The 21,822-nt window shown below is 39.9% G+C and overlaps 2 protein-coding genes across 9 annotated transcripts in view; one reads left to right on the forward strand and one right to left on the reverse strand.

Moving 5' to 3' along the window:
• ebf1a (EBF transcription factor 1a) overlaps positions 1-21,822 on the reverse strand; it is a 311,927-nt gene that overhangs the window by 260,232 nt on the left and 29,873 nt on the right. The gene's annotated exons all lie outside the window — the stretch shown is intronic.
• The window catches only part of ablim3 (actin binding LIM protein family, member 3), a 69,856-nt gene that overhangs the window by 42,468 nt on the left and 5,566 nt on the right, over positions 1-21,822 (forward strand). Inside the window, exons 5-17 of one of the 8 annotated variants that reach the window (XM_072439789.1) lie at positions 242-368; positions 891-984; positions 6,763-6,850; positions 7,514-7,572; positions 7,672-7,743; positions 9,497-9,658; positions 10,875-10,904; positions 11,034-11,154; positions 12,405-12,500; positions 13,653-13,703; positions 17,935-18,069; positions 19,785-19,942; positions 20,057-20,225. In XM_072439789.1, the coding sequence (XP_072295890.1) occupies positions 242-368; positions 891-984; positions 6,763-6,850; positions 7,514-7,572; positions 7,672-7,743; positions 9,497-9,658; positions 10,875-10,904; positions 11,034-11,154; positions 12,405-12,500; positions 13,653-13,703; positions 17,935-18,069; positions 19,785-19,942; positions 20,057-20,225 (1,362 nt within the window). The remainder of the gene's footprint in view (positions 1-241; positions 369-890; positions 985-6,762; positions 6,851-7,513; positions 7,573-7,671; positions 7,744-9,496; positions 9,659-10,874; positions 10,905-11,033; positions 11,155-12,404; positions 12,501-13,652; positions 13,704-17,934; positions 18,070-19,784; positions 19,943-20,056; positions 20,226-21,822) is intronic. The other 7 variants (XM_072439790.1, XM_072439792.1, XM_072439791.1 and 4 more) reach the window with 7 other exon arrangements.

Consider the following 21,822-nt stretch of genomic DNA (forward strand, 5'->3'; position numbering starts at 1 on the left):
AGTCCAGGTTGAGTTGGCGGAGGATGTGACCAAGGGGGAAGATGTAGCAGATGAAGAGGAGGGGGCCGAGGACTGAGCCCTGGGGGACCCCCTGCGTTACTGGGGAGAGGGTGGATGAGTGACCGGAGAGGGAAATGAACTCTTGCCTGTTGGTGAGGTAGGATGTGAGCCAGTCAAGTGCAGAGCCCTCAACACCCATTGTCCTTCTGTACTTGTCTAAACCTCTCTGATTCCTCCTCAGAGTGCGCGGGATGTGGAGGCGAGATCAAGCAGGGCCAGTCTCTCTTGGCTCTGGAGAAACAGTGGCACGTCAGCTGCTTCCGCTGCCGGACCTGCAACATGGTGCTCACCGGAGAGTACATCAGCAAGTACGTCATGACAACAGTCAATACTCGGGTTTGTGAAAGGAAATAGGCCAGGACCACATGACATCACAACATTCTTCACTGTCAGTAGCGTTTTGGTTTCTATATGTGGCTCTCACGGGGTTAAAACTGAGGGACACGTCAAAAATCTCTGTTACAATTTACCTTAAAACTATCCACATGAAACAAAAACTGGCTCAAAGTTAACATTTCGTCTTTGCTAAATGAACAGAGATGTATTAATTTATTTATAGTATGATTTTAGAATGTAGTTTTAAAACGCTTTACTCAAACACCCCGGCATGTTCAGAAGATTCTCAGTCAGAAGATGATGCAGCCATGTTCAGTACCAAAGTCAACATGTGTGGCCTTCTTATTAATCTAATTCATACAAAAAACTGTGAATTGTACCTAGAATGATAAAGATCTCCATCCTCTGAGTTTATGAAGCTAAATTCTTCGATGAGAATTGACTGTTAATGCGATGTTTTAAATGAGTTTGCAATGTGCTTTGGTTTGTTGCAGGGATGGAGTGCCGTACTGTGAAGCAGACTACCACGCCCAGTACGGGGTGAAATGTGAGACCTGCAGCAGATACATTAGTGGGAGAGTCCTGGAGGTGAGAGAGCAGGTTTATTGGACACATAATATATTAAATGTACCATTTTGAACTTTTAAACATGTTGTAACATTGTTCCTTCTTGAAATACACATACCTGGAGTTGATTTTAGGTTAATTCAGGCTTGTTTGTTGTATCATGTTTAGTAAGTCCTCTCCTCTCCTCCGCTTTGAGATTTTCTGTGCAGTTTTTAAACCTACAAATCATCGCCAGACTCATTTCTGCTGTCAAGACTACTTGCTCATACTGTATTTGCATGTCAGGGACAAGCTAGATATTATTTATCTCCCCTTTGTATGTCCCTCTGCTACCAGTAGATGGAACGCTAACACAAATATTGATGAGGAATCGCCTTACAAAAGTAATTTGTGCTTTTAGTAGCTAGTCTGTGTAATTCCTCATTCATCCAGGAGTGTTAAATTGTTCATCATCTGGACTCTGTTTTTAGAAAAACAAAACGTTTTGACTCTCATCCAAGAGTCATTCTCAATCTGCGAATTGAGTCTGGGCGGGACCGGGCGGGACCGGGCGGGACTGGGCGGGACTGGGCGGTACCGGGCGGGACCGGGCGGGACCTCCTGATAAAGGGAGTTTTTGGTTTCACATGAGACTACTCTGTTTTCTAACAGAGTTGTCTAACACAGTAGCCTAACAAAGAAGAGTATTCTCAAGTAACTCCCTTTATCAGGAGGTCCCGCCCAGTGGGCAGGGCATAAAACATATTAGCTCATGCTATGGTATTTTCAGCAAAACGCTGTCTGCTGTCTAAGTTGGCTACTGGGTGCTCTATGATATTGTTATACTATAAAACATGGCAAAAAATCACAGACATTTTGAAATTTGAGATACAAGTTTGACAATCCCCACAAAAAAAGTAGCATTTGATTAAAATGTGTCTTCATTAAATAAACAAAACTAGTAATTTCAACTCTAGCATCATGTGAGGAGATGGACATAAGGCAGATCAGTCGCTGCAGAGAAAGTGTGTTATGGGAAAAAAGATGGGAGAGAGAGAGAGAGAGCAGTTTGTCTGCCTCGTCTGGTTTTTAAGACTTTAAAAAAGACCTGGAATATGTAATGAAGGCAGAGGAGAGCCGAGTGTGCTGAGCCGAGGAGAGATTTCAAGAGGAAGTCGAGGGGAGATAATGAGGCACTTGGTTCAAAATAATTGTCTAGATAAAGTACAGATGTTAATTAAACGTTTTGGGATGACTCAGGGTGTCTATGGGGAGGCCAGGGAACGCAGTGGACTTGTACATTTTTGTCGTACATGAAACACTCAGGGACCTGGTGTCAAAACGGCTGGTGTGGTGCTTTGTTCCTGACTGGCAGACTCGCTCAGCTATTTTTAGACATACGCTGCCTTTATCTACTAGTCTCTCTCTCTTTCTGTGGCTCTGTGTGTCTTTTTATTGTTGCTCGCCCTTTGACAGTGCAGGGGTCCAGACTCCTGTATTTTCCCTCTCAGCTTTGAATGTACGTAGCAAGTAACAGATTTAACCTTTAGAGTGATTGGCATATTAACACAAAGCATACAGGACTACATTTGATCTTTACTCAATATTGTATTTGAAGAGTTGATGAAAGATGACGTTTTAGACAGCGTTAATGGTTGCTATTGAAAAAAATAATATATACTCAGATATACTATACTACTATACTAGATTCAGCTCTAAAAGGTATCGACTCCTGTACGATGTATTTCACAAGACCTCAAAGAATTCCGCACTCACGTGGCAGATGTTAAGGCAAGGCAAGTTTATTTGTAGAGGACAATTCATACAAAAGGCAAATCAAAGTGCTTCACACAGCAGTAAAAAAAAATGCTTTAAAATTACAAAGACATGACGGAAACGAAAAAACCTTCATTTCTATTCATTAAATTTTACAATTTTGCTGACATGAATCATACATTTTGTCCGTGCTTTGTGATGGCAGACCCTCCAGACACTCTTTCCCATATTTATTTGACACTGCCAGCGTGACAGGCGTCTCCGGGATGGGCACATCGCTTTTAGATTGATTTGTTCCCAGACCGTCCCTAGACGTCAGCGCGCTATCTACTATCTACATAAAGAGTAAAAACTGCTGCCTCCTCTAAATGATACACCACTTCTCACTTAATGCATGCTCCGTACTGTATGTTTCATGGACTTCTTAAATCACCAGACCTGATTTTGTTACAGACATCAAATCATTCTAGAAATTCATTGACTTAACTATTATGAGTCCACTGTTCTGAATCTTATCTGCAGCATCTGGCAACATGTTGATGCCAAAATATATGACATTTTTAGGGATTTCTGATTTTATGGCCCTATTTTGCACATTGTATGGTATTTATGTTTTTATGTATTTATGTATTTATTTGATATGGACAAAGCACTTACATTAAATGAACCCGATGCATTGTCTCTGTCTATAGAAGGCTTTTGGAACCGTGCAATACAAATCATGTGTCAACTCAGGCTTGATTCAGCCACAGCTTCAGATGTTTTCTAAAGATGTTCAGGTCAGTTTGCAGTTTTACGTCAGCAGAAAGATATTTCCACAGGCTGGGCACATTGAAACAAAAACTGAACTGTCCTAAAGATGTTCTGAACTGTTGAACTCCACTGACAGAGGCTCTGGTGTTTGGTCTGAGAGAGTCTGACACAAGCCAAGGCAAGTTTATACCAGAAAACAGCGTTGCCACATCATTTCTCAAGCAACATTTTCAAAAGTGAAAAGATGATGTTTTTGGGTGGGTTTTCTGTCAAATACTTGAATTGCCTAGTAAGTAAGTAAGTAAATTTTATTTGTATAGCACCTTTCACAGACAGAGGTCACAAAGTGCTTCACAAAACACAGAATAAAACAATAAAAACACAAAAAACTTACAGTGAACAAAACATATACAACAATATACAATAAAATGAGTCCGTAAAACAAGTGCATTTAAAAGGCTTGACTAAATAAAAAGGTTTTAAGCTGACCCTTAAAAGCAGTAACTGAGTCCAGTGACCGTAGGGAGAACGGAAGATCGTTCCAGAGTCTGGGGGCAACAGCCTGGAAGGATCTGTCTCCTTTGGTCCGAAAACGGGTGCGAGGAACCAACAACAGTTTCTGGTCCAAGGACCTTAGTGAGCCTGCTTGTGTAATGATACGTCAATACTATACGAATACAACTATACTTTATGAATATGCGCTCATTTGTCAGGACTTTAAAATGACAACACCTTAATTACCTTAATATTTCATGAACAGAAATGTATTATTATTAAGTCTTTGTTGTGCAATAGGCTAATACAAGTGTAGTTATTTTACAGTGTTACCAAAGACTGTTTATTATTAATATTGCCATTTATGTTACCAGGACTAACACAGAAACGACTGATCCCAACCAAAATACAACACAATAATGTCTCCATATTTCATTATGACTATGATTATAAGACATGCAACTGAATTGGTCTCATAGGACTTATGAGCACCACTTTATTTGACTTTCAACTTGCTTTCAGAGAGATGTACAAACTTGCACCATAATTAGATCAGCAAACTGCGTGGGACGAACACACGCTGTGTCACAGTCTGCCTGATTGGCACTCGGTTTTCCAAGCGCTAGACATATTGCATTGCTTTTTTTAGTGCCCTCATTCATATTTTTCAAGCCTTCCGGTCATTCATACCACCCATTACAGACGCCAGTGGTGAGGTGATATTGTGTGGCTGCTTCTAATATAAACCGTGCCGATGCTGGGAAAGGCAGAAGGCGGAAAGACGGGCTTCTTGGAGCATCCTTCCTGGTTCTTCTTACAGAGCAACATGAGACTGAAGGAGACGGACGGAGGAGAGAGACAACGAGAGATGAAGAGAGACAAAGAGCGTAAGGACTGATTAAAATGCAGCTGAAACACCGGAGCAGTGGATCAAAGAAGGGATGCTTTCTGAATAACTTGAAATTGTTGTGTCAGAAGAAGAAATGTGTAGGAGATTCTTTGTAAGTGGCTGCTTTACGGTGACATTCTTGTGATCAAAAGGTTGAAAATCTTTCTTTTGTCTCATATTTTCAAGTGCTTTCAGTAAAAAAATCCTTGTTCTCATCTCAAACCATTGTTCTCATCAAGTCTGGATTAATAAGAAGGAAGTAGAAGATAAAGGAATCTGTGCAAGCTACACAAAGTAACTCACACTTACAAACCATATTCATTTGCCAATAATTAGTTTTCCCTGTAAAGAAATACAGTTGTAGAATGCAGTTGACTTTAAATGAGGGTATATTTCAACAAACTTCTGTACAAAGGAAGTGGACCACTTTCTTTTCAGATTTTAAAATGTGTTTTAAATTGCAATTAGAAAGTGAATACGATCTAAAACTATTTGCAGTTGTTCATATTAGCAGGAAACACCTAATTTGACAACAAAAAACACATCAATCTGCTTGGTTCTTCACTTGTAAACACTTAAACAGTTAAAAGCTGCATTATGAATATTACTGGTTGTTCTGATTTACAAAAAATATATAAATCGACACAAGTTTTTGTCGACTTAATCAAACCTTTATCGTGTTTTGACTCAGAAAATGGTCTAATTCATCCATCCCGTTTAATCCAACATGAATGCCGGATAACTCTTCATGACCATGTCCCCTCTCCTTGACATGGGTCACATGACTGATCCTATAAATAGCTCCTCTCTGGCGGCGCGTCCGTGGGGCCTGAGGTGACAGGATGGGGGCACGCCTCGGCCACCTGCCCCGCTGCTGCCCGTGTTTGGAACGTCCTGGGACAGTGAACCGTGTGAAAAGGGCCGATCCGCTCTGCTTTAGAGACTTCATACGTGCACTATTTGGTGTGCCCATTTCGCCTGCACGCTCCATCCCCAGGAGCCGTGTTGGACGTCCAAGGACATGTTTTTGGTGCCTTTCTCTTTTTGCACATGTTGTCACGTGACCGGCCTTCTGGGATTGTGCTCTAATTGTAAGGGCAAAGCCACGGTGGTCTTTCTAGGTGGTTCTCAAATTGCAGTACGTTGACCACTTATGGCTCACAAGCGGGTCATAAGTCTCATTCAAGGGCTACTACAGCTTAAATGTTTCCCTGGTTTAGGCAGATGTTTGTCCTATAGCTTTGGTTTTGTACTGGCATTTGTTTTGGAATTATACCTGGTTTTATTCCATATTATACTTGGTAATTGCTGAAACTTTACTGCTGCTCAGTTAGTTTATTCAATGTAATTTCTGTTTTTGGTCTATTATTTTGTCTAGCTTTATTGTTGGAATCAATTTGTGTCCTTATCATTAGGGCTGATTTGTCCAAAAATGCCTCACTAAAATGGCCCTCAATTAAAACTGAAGCTGTTTTTAAACCTTTAGGATCATAAACAAATGGCTGAAACTTAAATTGTGTAGTAAAAGTAAAACCAGATTTTTAAGTTCAAGAATTAGACAGGGAATTATTTTTGGTTTAGTCCTTATCTGTTTTTTTTTTTTTTTCTTTTCTTGCCTATTATGAATTGGACGTATTTACAGTACTTTCTTTGTCAGTAAAAGAAATACATATCTTACAACGTCTGTGTGGGCTGATGAAACACACTCCGGGCAAGTAAATATTCAGTGATCTCTTCTACCAGTGTGAGGCCGCTGGTGGTCAGGTGCTTAACATTATGAAACATATGGACAGCGTGACCTGCTCGTGGGGGAGCCATTTGCAGATTAGCTGTCTCTGCGGAGCAACTGTTTATGATGATAATTTATGTGTGGTCACGCCTCTTCTGTTTTTCTTACTCTCTTTTAGGCCGGGGGGAAACACTACCACCCGACCTGTGCCCGCTGTGCCCGCTGCAACACCATGTTCAAAGAGGGAGAGGAAATGTACTTGGCAGGTGAATTTTTAGCAGTGTAGACCTGGGGGTCCCAAACTTTTCAGGCCGGGACCCCCAAAATAACCATGCAACTGACTCAGGACTCCCACAGTGAAACTACATTGACAGTGGTAAAATGTTAGTTGACAAAACGTGTTGAATCCATTTCATAATTGTTAAATTACTTTGAAAAACACAGGTGTATAGAGTCGGAAGTTTTAATTTACAGATTCTGGTATTTGCAAACAAAAAATCAATTTCAGCATTAATGAATATAAAATAATTGGATGTCTATGTTTTAAAATTCACATGTGGCATATTTTACTCTAATTAAAAGGTGACATTAATGAACATATTTAGCCAACATTTGTAATGAACCCTTCACTATGTCAGCAAAAAACTGACTTAAAGGTGCATTATGTCACCTATCTGGTGCAGGGTGCAACACCTGCTTTCTTCATGGAGATTGCTTTGTCACATTCTAGCCATAACAACAGTATCTTCATGGAGACAAGCGGGTGGCGCACCCTCCAACTAAAAAGTTACTCAGTGCACCTTTACGTCTAATAATTACTTCTGTATGTAAGCATAAGTTCCATTCAAATGCTTACTGTAACAATGTAATGCTCTGCAGGTTTTATGCATCTGTGAACGCCTAACAATCTGTCTGCACTTGTTTTCTAGGCTCAGAGGTGTGGCACCCATTATGCAAGCAGGCGGCGAGGGCAGAGAAAAGACTCAGGGTGTGCATAAGTCAATGAGTATCACCGCATACAACACAAAACACATGCATGTGCATCTGCGGCATCTACAACAACAGGCTTTCTTCTTTTCCTTCACAGCACAGGCGTCTGTCAGAGGCTTCCATCTCTCCGCCGGGCTCCTCCATCGGCTCTCCCAGCAGAGTTATATGTGTAAGTAACCTCTTACCCAGCTGTCTGTAGTCACCTTTGGTGGCGAGCACAAAAGACCTCCTCTGTCCCCTCCCAAAGCAGTAACACAAGCACTACCCCGAGGCTTGGATGGCTCAGCACTGACCTGACTCCACTGGCCTGTTCACCAGCTTCATGTGTGACGCTCACAGCTGTATTTGTGTCTGTCTCACCTTGCACTCTGCTTTGTGCATGGGAAATCAATACGTGTAATTAAAAGTACTTTAGTAAACAGGGAAAAGAACAGTTATCAGTGTTTTGTATAAACTAGAAATAAATATCTGAGCCTGGATAAATGGATGGAGATTTGCCAGGTTGAGCATCTAGTATTAAACCTTTATAATATGCACAATATATTAACTAAAATACTACATGAATGTGTACATTACCTCAATGCTATCTTCTTCCAGTTTCAACCAAGCTGTTTTTCTTATTTGTAGACATTGATGGGATTCTTTAGGAAGTAAATCGGTTATAAAACTGGTTATGACGCTGGGTAAAATCCAAGTGGTTGTATATTAGCACAGCCCTGTTCCATCCAGGTGCATGCTCCTGGTTCATAAAGCCTGGTGTGTTGCATGAACTTGAGCTCAGTGCTGCCGGTTGCCTGTGTCTTGACATGTCAGGACTGCTCTGCATGTAAGCAGCTCCAACCCGCTCAGCTCTCATTCTACAATCAATGACCTTTCACTCGGAGGTGATGGATGAGAGGAAAACGCTGCGTAAGCATTCGCCCGGCCGTCCATACGGTCTCCTCTCTGCTCCTGTTTCATACGTGCTCGGTGTATGAAGGTCAACAACTTCCTCTGCCGTATGTTGGAGGAGCGTGCATGCTTCTAGTGCTGTTTTCACTCCGTCAGGTCCATTCTCGACCAGTGTTGCATTCAAGTGCTCGTACCCATGGGTTTCAGAGTGATGAGAAAGTACAACCGTTGCCATAGCAATAAGGATTGGCGATATTGAAACCAAGTGACTATCCCGATGTAGGTAAAAGTAAAGAGGTTTGAGTTCTCACGTGAACCATTAATAACGAAATGATGCACAAAAGGGCGGAATTATCACATTATACCCTTGTTTCTGTCTCTTTTGTGGTAGTTTTTAATCATTTTAATTTGAATTGAAGATACACTAATTGTATATATAAAGAAGATATAAACCTAACTGAACATAGTCACAACTACTGTGTATAATAAGAATATTTTCATACAATATTTGTCCTTTAAGCTTTCACGAGGAAATATATATATTTTTAACCCTAAATCACTATTTTTGTTTATGAATACTGGGCTTTTGTTGGGATGAAACTCTTGGTAATAATCTGTAAACGTATTTTGAGTATCTCGGTCTGATAAATGCAATTTGATCATGTGCACAGTAAATATATGGCCCATCAAAAGTATCAAAATCGAGACCTTGGGGTTTTCAAGAACGATAAAGCCTCACATGTCACTATAAATGCTTTGGGACGTCTGCAGGGCATAAATCGCAAATCACTAAAGCGGCGTAGATCTTTTTAATGCTCGCAAATAAAACTCCTCCAAAGTAATAAAACTGTCAAAGATGGTTCACTTGTCAATTCGAGTCAGAACGCCGTAGATCCCGTTTCCTGCCCGGATCAGCATTTTCCCTCCTCTCTGCGAGCACCTGAATGCACCACGCCTCGCCGCGCTCTGTTCACGTGTTTGACCGTCCTGTCTTTGTTTCTGGTTTGGTGTTCTGTGTGTCCTCTCTCCAGGCCAGAGTGGAGAATGACTTCCTAGATTATAAGGATCTAGCCGCCCTCCCCAGGGTCAAGGCCATTTACGAGGTGCAGCCGCCTGACCTCATATGCTCCTCTTACCAGCCCTACCACAGATATGCCTCCGATGAGGGGCTACACACTTACTGCTATGGGGAGGTACATTCAAAGCACACACCTGGACTGAAGAAAAATATACAACCCGTCCGATTTTACGGGGAGAATTTTAAGTGGAACTAAGTAACTTCTAAATATAGAGTGAATGAGCGTCGCAGACAAGGTGGTCGGCCCATTAACACGAGCAGTGGCGACAGTTTTAGTTTGTTTTTGTTGTCACTGGTCACTTTAAAGACACAATTATGAAAATTAAAGTAAAGCAGAATGGACAACTCTATTCGATTCTGCTTTATACAAAAATCCAGACAAAAAAATGAGGTAAAAACCACCAGAAATGCAAAACACAAAACAAAAGTTACTGAGTTCCACTTTAAAAAAACAACCTTTAATGTTGATGTGAAATATACCATGTATTCTGTATTGTTCAATAGCACCTCTAACTCATTCGAATATAATATCCCTGTTGGCATTTGGTTTTAAGCGTTTGATTACAGAAAGACTCCATGGGTCGCTCTTTCACGCTCTGGTGCATGATTACAAACTCATTGACATTTATTCGGACCGTTCAATTAGCTGATTAATTACAAATCATGTCCACTTTGTCACCTGCACTCTTGCACTACATTCATCTGAGAAAGGTTAAAAGAGAGAGTTACGTTCGGGGCTTTAGCTATTGATTTTCAGTTTGGAAAATAAAGTTCAATAGTTGAGTATTTTGAAAAAAAAAGATTCAAATGCACAAACTAATACATCTTCATTTTCCATCAAAATACTATGTGTCATGTTAATTGAATGTAAGCAGATAAAGTGAATATCACAAATATACTAGAAAAAAATTGTCTTATTTTTTTTTTTGCTTTTAGCTTGAATGCTTCCATGCAAAAACTTCTTCATCTGCTTTTAGCGAACAAAATCAGAAAAACATTGTATTTCCAGCTGCCTTCGATAGTCCGGCTATTAACTTTTTTGCAACGCTATATTATGTTGTACTTTGTGTAGCTTTTAGTGGTTCTAACTCTGGTGTATGTGTCAGTTATTCAAGTTATTTCAGACCTCACACAGACGCTTTTCTACAGACCATTTGTAGTCACATCCTCAACGCAACTAATATAATCACACTGTTGATTAAATACAGTCAATTAGGGCAATATTGATACTGTGGTTGTCAGTTTTGCAAATGGACTCTTGATGCTGATGCTTAATGACTGTGCCCTGTGTGACTCGGTGAATATTAACCATCCCCCCCTGTCGCCCTCAGTCTCTCGGGACGCTCTCTCCATATTCTCAGGTAAGCACTCTTCCACTTAAGGCAGGCTTAGACACGTCCGCCGCTGATGTTGCCACCTGTCATTCAACTATTTGACCTGTCGTTGTGCATTTCCTGTGAACCGCCCCACAACCATGTCTTTGTCTTCAGGACTATGACAGTTTGGACAAGCAGAGGTGCCCCAGTCCAGGTTACATAGACTCCCCAACGTTCAGTCGCCAGGGGATGTCTCCCATCATGCCTCGCTCTCCTCAGCCTTATGGATACACTGGTAAAGTCACGTTGTACTTTCTCCAAACACACACGTTGTAGCACTTGTACAGGATATACAAACTGCATTTGAATTCCCATCGCTTTCATTGTCGGTGACCCTCGCATAAATGCTTTGATGAAGAGTTTAAACGTTCGCTACCTGATAAAATAACCATCAATGGCTTTCATCCCATCGAACTCTTGCACATGTGCACTGACTCACTGCACAGTCGAGGAGTGGACCAATAGGCGGCATCGTTATAATCAGGCGCAGACAGCACTCGACCGTCTCATTTTGACCCCAAGAGCTGCTTTTACAACAAATCTTTTTACTGCACAAAAACCACGTACAGCTTTTTAACCATAAACGTGAAATATTATGTTCAGAAGTGGGTTAGCTAATGACTCAAATGACTGTTTCTAATTCAATAATTTTAATGTGTGTGTAAAACAACGAAAGGCAACTTAGTGCTGATTTGCCCCAAAAAAATGCTGATTTCAGTGATGTAAAGAAATTAGATTCTGACACTCTGAGCAGCAGCGGCTGGTCCATTAAGGGCGCTGGGGCGCCGCCCCCCTGTCAATCTGCCAACTATGTCAATTTCTTTTGTGTCTAAAAACAATATAATTCATTAAAAAATATCTTATATTCTTATTAGTGTAAATGTGTAAAATAATAATATATATCCATATATATATATAAATAGATATAGATGTATACTTTGTTTGCGCGGCGCGTGGTCTGCTGTGCAGCCTGCGTCACTTTTCTACGTTCCCATGGGGCGGTTTGAATAGCGCCCCAGAGCCCCATAGAAAATCAAAGGGGATTTTTAGCCAATCAAATCACAATCAACAGTGACTACGTCACTATGGCTTTCTCCATAGGAAAATAGCGACATTGGGGCGCTCCAGAAAGCGCCCTTTTGAAGTATATTTGAGCAATGGAATGCATGTTGAGTCCAAATGTGTGTTGTATTAGCTTTAACGTGCAACTAGGTTAAACCAACTAGAGCTGCAACTAACAATTATAAAGGTAATCGACTAGTCAGATAATTCATTAATCGTCACACGTTTTCAGTTCAGTCCCTTGGTCCACTATCTCCTGTCTATCCGAAAGTAACAAACCCTGTCATTACACAAGTGGAACAGTTATTCAAAGTCACGTTGTAATTTTGAATGATATTAACGTTTTCATCTGCATGGTGCTCTGTTAAACCCCTCCCTCATGTTCATTGCTCCTCCGCTGTGATTGGCTGTGGCTGGCCGCAGGCTCCGAGAGCGGCAGGAGCTCGCCCTATTACGGCCAAGATGGGCAGTCCAGCACACCCACCACTAACCAGCCCCCCAAACATTTTCATGTGCCAGGTAGGAGCCAAACTCATCCCCTCACCGCACTCTCTCACGAGCTCCATGTTTAACCCACTTCCACTGAGGCGCATCACTCTGACATGGTTTTGCTTTGTCCGGGAAGAAGAGCTCGTCCCATGTGTTTATGCCACATGGTGTGATTGCTCTTCCTTTGTGTACTTTTATTTTATTTTATGTTCCTTTACCCTCCACATCCCAACACAACCCTCTTTGTGAGTCGTGGTCAACAGTGGTGGAAAGCAATGTCATGCTTTTATTTAAATGTTCTGCGATTATTGCTAGGCTGATATTAATATTTCTAGTATTAATGACAAGGTCGAAAGAAATTAATTATGTCACTTACTAGATTTGGGCTAGTTAGGAAACACATATCAAGTTAGAAGTAGCCTATACCAGGGTTGTACTTACAGTAAGTAGCGTTAGAGGCACTTATTGTAATTTGGGTTGTCAAACTATATATTGATATCCAGATCCAAATTGATCCAAATAACTATCTAAAGATGCACAAAAAGGTCACATAAATTCAAGCAAAATTTCATAATTGTGTGTTGAAAGTTACTAGGGCAGCAGCTACAGATTATTTTATTTGTCTAGTCAGTGATTCCTTTTTCTATTTGTTAAATTATATTTTTTCTCGTACAATAAGACGTTTTAAAAAACGTTATCAACAAATTAAAGGTTGAATTATGATTAGTGAAGGCTACATAGAGAATATTTACTACCAAAGTGTAATATTTGATGAAAAAATGAAATAGTTTATTATTTTGATATTGACACTGTCTTTATGATTTTTGATTTTTGTATGTGTTCTAGAGTCTGATAATCACAGATAAAGATAACGATTATAAAAATACAACAATTATTATTAATTTGATTCTTTTTTTTCAATCAGTCATTATTGGTTGATACATTTTTGCAGCCCTAAAAATTAGATTTTATTGTTCAAAAAAAGAGTGTTTTTCGATCATTGCGGTATGATCAAGATTAGTATCAAGCCTTTTCCTTGGTATCATAATTTGACATTTCCGTTATAACATGCGTATAATCGTACTACTTTTACTCTGTTATGCCGTTGCAATGCTTTCCCACCACTGATGCACCGTTTAGCTTCTCCTCGTTCACTTGTCCATCTCCTCTGTCTCTCCTCAGCCACAGGGGACCCCAACATCTACAGGAAACCGCCCATCTATACGCGAACGGGTACAGTGCAGCTAGCCCCGCCTTAGCCTGCCTGTTAACCGCCTGTCACTGTGCTTTACTACTCCATTTAGCCCTTCACATCGAGCTATCGCTGCCCTTAGCTGCGGCCTAGCGTTCAGCATTGACTAGTATTGACATTCTGGTCCGGAAAAGAGAAGTTAAAAAAAAGAACACACACACACAAACCTGCAGCCACCGCAATCAGATAACAACGGCGAACAGAAAAAGCTGAAGGCGTTCGACTTGTACGAGACGATTAGTGGAATTGGCTGATAAGGATCGGGCTGGGGCTAATTGCGTTGCTTAGCGGTGCTGCGTAAAATGTCTGGAGAATGTCCGTGCGACTCTACGGTGTGAAATTCCTGTCTGGAAATATATGGGCAGAGCAGAGCGCAGCAAAGCCCACCCAGGCGTGTCAGGTGTTGAGTGAGAGGACACAGGGGGCACGGCACGCACCAGAAACTTTAGCGCGGCGAGCAAAAGAGACATGAAAGACGGTGTGTTCTGCACGCCAGTCCCAAGCCAACGTAAATTGAAGGTATAGTGTCATGTGCGATCCAGCCAATATGACGCGAAAGGGCACCAAGTTACAGTGCATCGCAGTCGAATCGAAATGGCTATTTGAATGATCGCAATTGGCAAAGCGCAAAGACTGCAACTATTTAAGTCATTTGCAAAAAAACAAAAAAAAAACATCCTGTCTTATTACGTTTAAAACCTGCTGACCTCGTGCTTAAATGTATGTGAGTTTCGTATCAGTTTAACAGTTCAGATTTCTTTCTTTTCTCAAGTTATTAACGCTCCTGGACTTTTTAAAGATGTGCACTTTCCAACTATTCAAACGTAAATCACAATCTAATCTAATGTTTGAAAAGTTGCACTTATTATTATTATTCATATTTTTCAGCCCTAGTGTGTAAATGTTAAAAGGGGCTTTAAATGGCTGTAGTTGAATAAATCATAATAACCAAGATTGCTATTGTAGGTCACTAGGTTGTGTCACTATACTGTCAAGACAAGTTTACAGATTAACTATACTGCAATATTACAGCAATAATATTGCAGTATAACAGCAATATTATCGAATTGATTTTCCACATGACTTCCCTGGACTATATGCATTGTCTTTAATTTGCAAATAAAGACATAAATAATCCCAATAATCCGTGATAATCGTGTACAGCCTGTATCGTGTTACTTGGCAAATAGGTTGTCCGCTTCTAGCCTTAAGTGTACATGTGGCGTTCCCCTGCACGTTCCCTGTCCTGTCTGTTACGTAGTTATTTGCACTGTTTTCCCTCTGTCCCTGAAGTACATCACCGGCCGAACTGCGCTGCTTAAACAATTGTGTCGCGGTCAATCGCCAGATCAAAAGCTTTTATTTTGATGAACGGCCATTCACTGCACAGTCCGGCAGCAGCAGCAGTATTGATCCTCGTTGGGTTTTATATCTTCCTGAATAGATATTGATTGTCACTTGTTCTTGTTTCAACATTAACTATGACGGATGAGCAGAGTTGAGCGCAACACTTTTTAAATGCTGTATTAAAGGCAATGTACCGGACTCCTGTGTATTTCACTTCTGTAAACACTGTGAATTTCAACCTCTGCATTTTAAAAGGAAAAGTCATAACCAGATGTAGAATAAGAACTAAGTAAAGTTTCTTAGTTTAGTATTTGTTTAAAGAGACAAAGTACAGAGATATTACTCAAAAATCATGTTCTGAGTACGATTGTATTTAAATGGCTGGTCCCTGAAGTGGGCGGGGCTAAGAGTTCCAACTGCACCATGTTTCCCAGTCATAGTTCAACATGGACGTTTAGTCAATTAATCAGCCAGTGTCGTTTAAGTTTGTATGAATCAGCTAATTAGTCTGTTTAATTTAGATTTTAAGGATTTTTATGGGACAACAGCAAAAATCAGTGAGTTAGCCAAAGATAAAGGGAATGAAGTATAAGTTTAATGTGCCTTTTACAAATAAATACTACTGTGTTTTCTGCACTATAAGGCACACTGGATTATAAGGTGCACTGTCGTTTTTTGAGAAAATTAAAGGCTTTTAAGTGTGCCTTATAGTGCGGAAAATACGGTAGTCTTGTGAGAGCAGTTTTGGTCAAATAAGTACCAATGGTCGATTTATTACTATTATTTCAAACATGATGCAACAATAACAAATGCAGAATGTAAGAGAGGGATACAAACTGTCAGGTGAAGTATGCTCACAGATTCATTAAGTTTATAGTTCAGCCATAATAAATACAGTTTCCACAAAGTTTACCGTATTTTCCGGACTATAAGTCGCATCTTTTTTCATAGTTTTGGCCTGGGTGCGACTTATACTTATATTTATACTTATATACTTATACTCCGGAGCGAATTATATGTGATATTATTTGTTATTTTCACACTTGCAACCGCATTTCATACTCCAGTGCAACTTATATATGTTTTTTTCTTCTCTATTATGCATTTTTGGCTGGTGCGATTTATAGTCCGGAAAATGCAGTATACAGGAGATGTTTTAGCTTGTTCGCAGTGACCAGACTTAAAGAAACAATTGTGGCATAAGGGGACTCAAGGCTCCCAACTGAAAAAAACAATCTGAGCTCAACGTGCTGCGTGTCAGTTTGTTTTAAATATCACCACATGGACACTCGGTGATGCCTTGTGAATATAATTTGTCTTTCAGCATCAATGAATCAAGTTGACACAAATGTCCAGAATGTAACGTAGCACTGAATATGAATAGTGCAATTGTTATGCAAGCGTTCGTCTTGTCCAAGGCCAGTTATGTACACCACCCTGTCCTGTCCTGTCCTGTACAATCCTGTGTCTGTGTCTTGCCTGTTTTGTCTAGTCTGGCTTTTGTTTGGATTGAAAATTGCCACATTGTCTTTTATTCCTATGACGATGCTCTCCAGTAATGTTTTCCCCCTTTTCTTTGTCAACTTTTTATCGCATCCAAAATCACTTTTTATTCCCCTCTCCCTCCGCCTTCTGCGCCACTTTCCCTGCTGACCGTGGCTCATTGTCGTGAGTATCCTCCCTCCTTTTGAATCATATTTCGTCGATACCATTCACCGTGTTTTCACCCACCGTCACGTCGTAGTTTTCAGATTTGTCAAGGATTCTCCCGTTGTCACTGTCTTTGTTGTGGATTGAAAGTGAGGCCATGCGTCTGTGCTAGCATGGCTAATCTGTTCAGCATTACTGCATGTCACACACCGTTAACTGTCCGTTAATAATACGAGTGACATACCACACCGAAATATTGATCTTAATAGAGGAAAATGATGTAATGATGACGGGATACATACATTTACTTGCTATTTCATTAGGCGCACCTTTTAAATCAAATATTACCAACTTTTCCCCATGTGTGGACAATAAAGGATTGTCTTATCTTATCTTATTATCAGATGAAATAGTCTGTAATGTGAAAAATAGTACAAATTAAGTTTAAAAATGTGTTGTAAACTAAAGTGCAAGTAACTATTTTGCAGTGTTGGTGGAAGAAGTGCTACAGTTTGCCAAATTATTAAAGAACTGATACAGAAGCAAAAAAAAAATCATGTAAAGTAAAAGTGGCGCACACAAAAATAAATGTATTCAAGTGCTCATTTAAAATAGAAAAAATAAAAAGAATGATAAAGAATATTTTGCCAATTTTTATGCATTTCTTAATTTTTTTTTTAATGTATGATTTTTTGTTTACACATAGCTGAGATTGAACTCAAAACCTTTAGTTAGAATGTCACCATGAACGTGCTAAAAATAACCCCTCAAACCATACGAAAAGTACTTTCTACTCTTCCATCTAGTTCAAAATGTACTGGAGTAGAAAGTATAGATTACTGCTCTCAACTGTAAAAAAAAAAAGTATCCACTGTAGCATTTACTTTAATTATGTACAGTACTTTACACTTTGTTAACTTTCCACCGTTGCTATTTCGACTGTTTCCAAGAATGTTAGTGTATTTTCTCACAAAAAAACAGTGAACATTTCCAGCGTATGAATATTCAGCAGTTGTTTTTCTGTTGACAGCGCACCCCGTGTTTGTTTTAGAAGATTTAGTCACACAAAGTGGCATCCGAGGTCAAAACTGAGATCTTAAAGCTGGGATTATGTTTGTATAGTTAAGCTTTCCTCTTCAATCACGCTCCGTCTTTCACAGCAAACCATGCACGAGTGGTTCATGTTCTTCTCACACATTTGGTCTTCTTTTACAGACATTTACGTGGATGCAGCGACCAAAAGCAGGACCAGCGAGGACATTCTGAGGTCGTCTAGACTTTCCACCTACTCTCCTGAGTCATACAGCCAATCAGAGTCTGAATACTACCCCTACACCAGCTCTCCGAAAGGTACGACTCACGGAACTCATGGAATGCATAATTCACATGATAAAAAGTGCAGTATCAGAACACATCTGCATCACATTTAAAGTAAAATGGTCTCCTTGGTCCTTGTTTTCAATATAGTCATGTCAGAATGTATTATCATACTTTATATTTTATTATTACATGCACCCACTTTATACTTTTTACTTTATAATTTGCAATCATTACCTATTAAAGACTAGACCTAATAGTATTGCATTAAAAGATTTGCGTACATTTTCCCATAACTACAGTATATTTTAATTGGTATTAAAGTCAAAGTTAATGTCTTTATCAATTCTTATATTTTTAATCAAACTCATCTTCATTTTTTAGTTTTAATAGACCAATTTTTGCTTTTCATTTTACCTAAACGTTTAAAATGAAGAAAAAATCTATTTTTTGTTTTATATCTACCCAGAAAAATATGAATTCTTACACAACATGAATTCAACACGTTTATTATTCTTAAGTCACTTTTTCAAACTTTAGTCATTGATATTATTATATTACAAAATTACCAATTAATTCAACAAAATGTGTAATGTGGCATGTTATATACTAAGAGCTAAAGTTCAGTTATTTTTATGACTTCAAATTGGATTTCTTCTTTATTTGTCAGATTAAATACAGAAGTTTATCTCAGTACAATCACATAAACTGCCTTTGTTTGACATGGGATTACTTTTCTTTCTTTTGCCTTTTATTCCTGGATTACTTTTCTTTCTTTTGCCTTTTATTCCTGGATTACTTTTCTTTCTTTTGCCTTTTATTCCTGGATTACTTTTCTTTCTTTTGCCTTTTATTCCTGAAGCTGATTTGATTTTGACTGACGTGTTTTTGTCAATGTTTGTTAAACTGGCCTTCGAAAGCAGGATTACTTGTATTTGCTTTGGATTTGTCCTTTATTCTCTGGGGTCAAATCATTCATAGTCACAACAATCCACACAAATCAATAACGCGCTTTTCTTTTTCTTTGTTTAAACAAGAAAACAAGTGAAGCTAAATCATCGTGATAAGATCTGGCACATGTCGCAAATATTCCCGTGATTGGTGAATATATATTGAGGCCAGTCCTTTGTGACAGCCTTTTTACTGCTCTCAAAAGTCTAAAGTTATGGACGTCTAACTCTACGAAGACAATCCCCAGACCAAGTTACAGGTCAGATCTGTGGAGACGCCGGTGTATTTTTAGCATTACAAAACCACACCAACATAGACAAGTTCACCGCCACACAGGAAAACATCTTTATGGAAACCGAAGTTAATAGTTGAGCCATAATAAATACAGTTTCCACAAAGTTTACCGTATTTTCCGGACTATAAGTCGCACCTTTTTTCATAGTTTTGGCCTGGGTGCGAATTATACTTATATTTATACTTATATACTTATACTCCGGAGCGACTTATGTGTGATATTATTTGTTCTTTTCACACTTCATACTAAAATATAGATAAAACATCTTTATGCAAATGAGAAAAGTCACACGAGCATAACATCCAAAGCAAACCCCAAAACTTGCTATTTGATTTGTCGTTTTCCGAACATCGTTTCCCCCTCCTCGTCTCCCGGCGTCTTCCAAGTCTTGACGTCTCCAGACCCAGAACCTCCCCCGCATCCACACACGCTGTATATATATATATATACGTCTCCCAAAAATAACTCCCCGTTTAAACCCATCTGAACGTTCCTTGTGCAGCGTACCGAGCCCCGAGAAGGCGCTACTCGACGGGAGGCGACGAAGAGGGCTGGAGCCGTGGTCTTCAAAGAGTAAGCGCTTCATTATTCTCTGTCTCGCTTTCCACGAGCTCGTCTTCCAGCTCCTCAGTAACATCCATAAATAATGCACCCCTGATGGTATGGTGCCTCATCGCCTCTCACTCCTATTTACTTTTCAATCATCCGTGTTTTCATTCCGCCGCCCCGAGTCCAATCAGCTCTGTAACTCTGTGGTTTCCGCGTCGCCTTCAGGTCGGGAGTGGCATCGGGAGGTTGATCTTAAAGGAGGAGATGAAAGCTCGATCCGGTTCCTACGACAACGACCCCTGGGGCAGCAGGAGGAACTCTCGGAGCGGGAGCAAAGAGACCCTCAACACGACGGGCTACGGGACCACGTCGTACAACAACACCGTCAACGGCTGTAAGCGCCTGCCCCGCCCGTTCTCCGCGTTATGTGCACGACGTCGTCCCCCCGTGGGAGGGAGGCGCGGTCTGCAGCGCAAATAAGAGAGAGGGGTGTGTCTTTATAGAGGGAAATGTCGCCCCAGGATGCTGTCTGGCGGAGTGTAGAAGCGAGAAGGTTGCGGGTTCAAGCCTTCCGGGCGAAACAACTGCGCACGATGTGTATTTTCGATTATTGACGTAGATCAGAGATTGACCGATAGGTTTTTTCATTGTTGTTTGATTGTTTGGAATCCAGAAAAAACGATAACTAATAAGATCTGCCCATGTTTTTTTGGGTCTATTGATAATTTCACCTAATTTATGCAGTCTTAATTTACTACAAACTCACACTGGTTCAAACCAATAAAAGAGCAGTGTGTTAATCATTAAAATAAAGCTTTATGCATATTCTTTAGGAAAGCCTGTGCTGGAGATTTAAGGTTGATAGTGATGTGCTAAAAAGTACAAATATTGGCCCGATATATTGGCCAAACGTCTATCTCTAATATAGATTCTTAGTAATGTCGAATCAACATACTGGCAATACAGCTCCACAATATTGTCTGAAAAAAGTGTTTAAACAGGAGGAATCAGGTGGTATTTTATAAGTTTAATAACACTTTCATTTAATTTCATGAGCAACAGAAACAATACAACAATACATCACAGTACAGCAGTTAAAGTACAAGTATGCTTTTTAGACAACGGAGAAATGAATGTATTCAATTGTGAAAGTCCTTGTAAATTGTTAACTTCTCCCAATTCCTTTTTGAATATGAAACATGTGAAAGAATTATATTTAAACTTGCTTAAAATGTAGCGTAATCGCACACTTTGACTACAGTACAGTTAACAGTACACTTAAAGCTCGCGGTGGGCTACACCACGTTAACTGCGCCCGCCTCCACACGGCTGAAGGAAGCTACTCCCGTGTTTATGGATACTTCATGAATATTTAAACAAAGTGTGGGCAGTGGGTTATTTAGCTTTAACAAAATACTATATATAGCTACATGACAGATCACACCTTTTTGCCTCTGAATTACCTTTCTCTGTGATGCTCTGCGTAAAATCTCTTATCGAAGGGCTGTTTTCAAAGAGATGATGTTCTTTTTTGCCAGAATATCCCACGTTATGGCATTAAACACGTCTATCTCCATGGAGACAGGCAGGCGTTGCCATCAGATAAAGGCACGGGGCAGATTTGTGGAGAAACAAGGCTGCAGGTGTATATATTTTTAGCACCAAAACCCCTTGAATAAATGTAAAATATACAATGTTAACGCCATATATTGGAGCGTTCCTGGCAAAGCAAACAAATCTCCATGGAAACAAGCTCGTATGGAGAGCCCCACCCACCAGAAAAGTTACATAGTACAGTTCTGACAGTTCTAAGATGAAAACTTATTATAAAACGCCACAGATGTTATACAGTATCATTATTAAGGAATTGAATCACGTTTCGATAAGAGTTGTACGAAGCATCCTCACGCCCTGAAACCATAATTAAAATGTACTTTTTTCGAGATGAGGACTGTTTTTTTTTTTGACCTTACGCTGAATGTGAACTTCAA

This window comes from Eucyclogobius newberryi, unplaced genomic scaffold (assembly GCF_026437365.1).
Source record: "Eucyclogobius newberryi isolate DKJ021-1_F unplaced genomic scaffold, fEucNew1.0.hap1 SCAF_11, whole genome shotgun sequence".
NCBI classification, from domain to species: domain Eukaryota; kingdom Metazoa; phylum Chordata; class Actinopteri; order Gobiiformes; family Gobiidae; genus Eucyclogobius; species Eucyclogobius newberryi.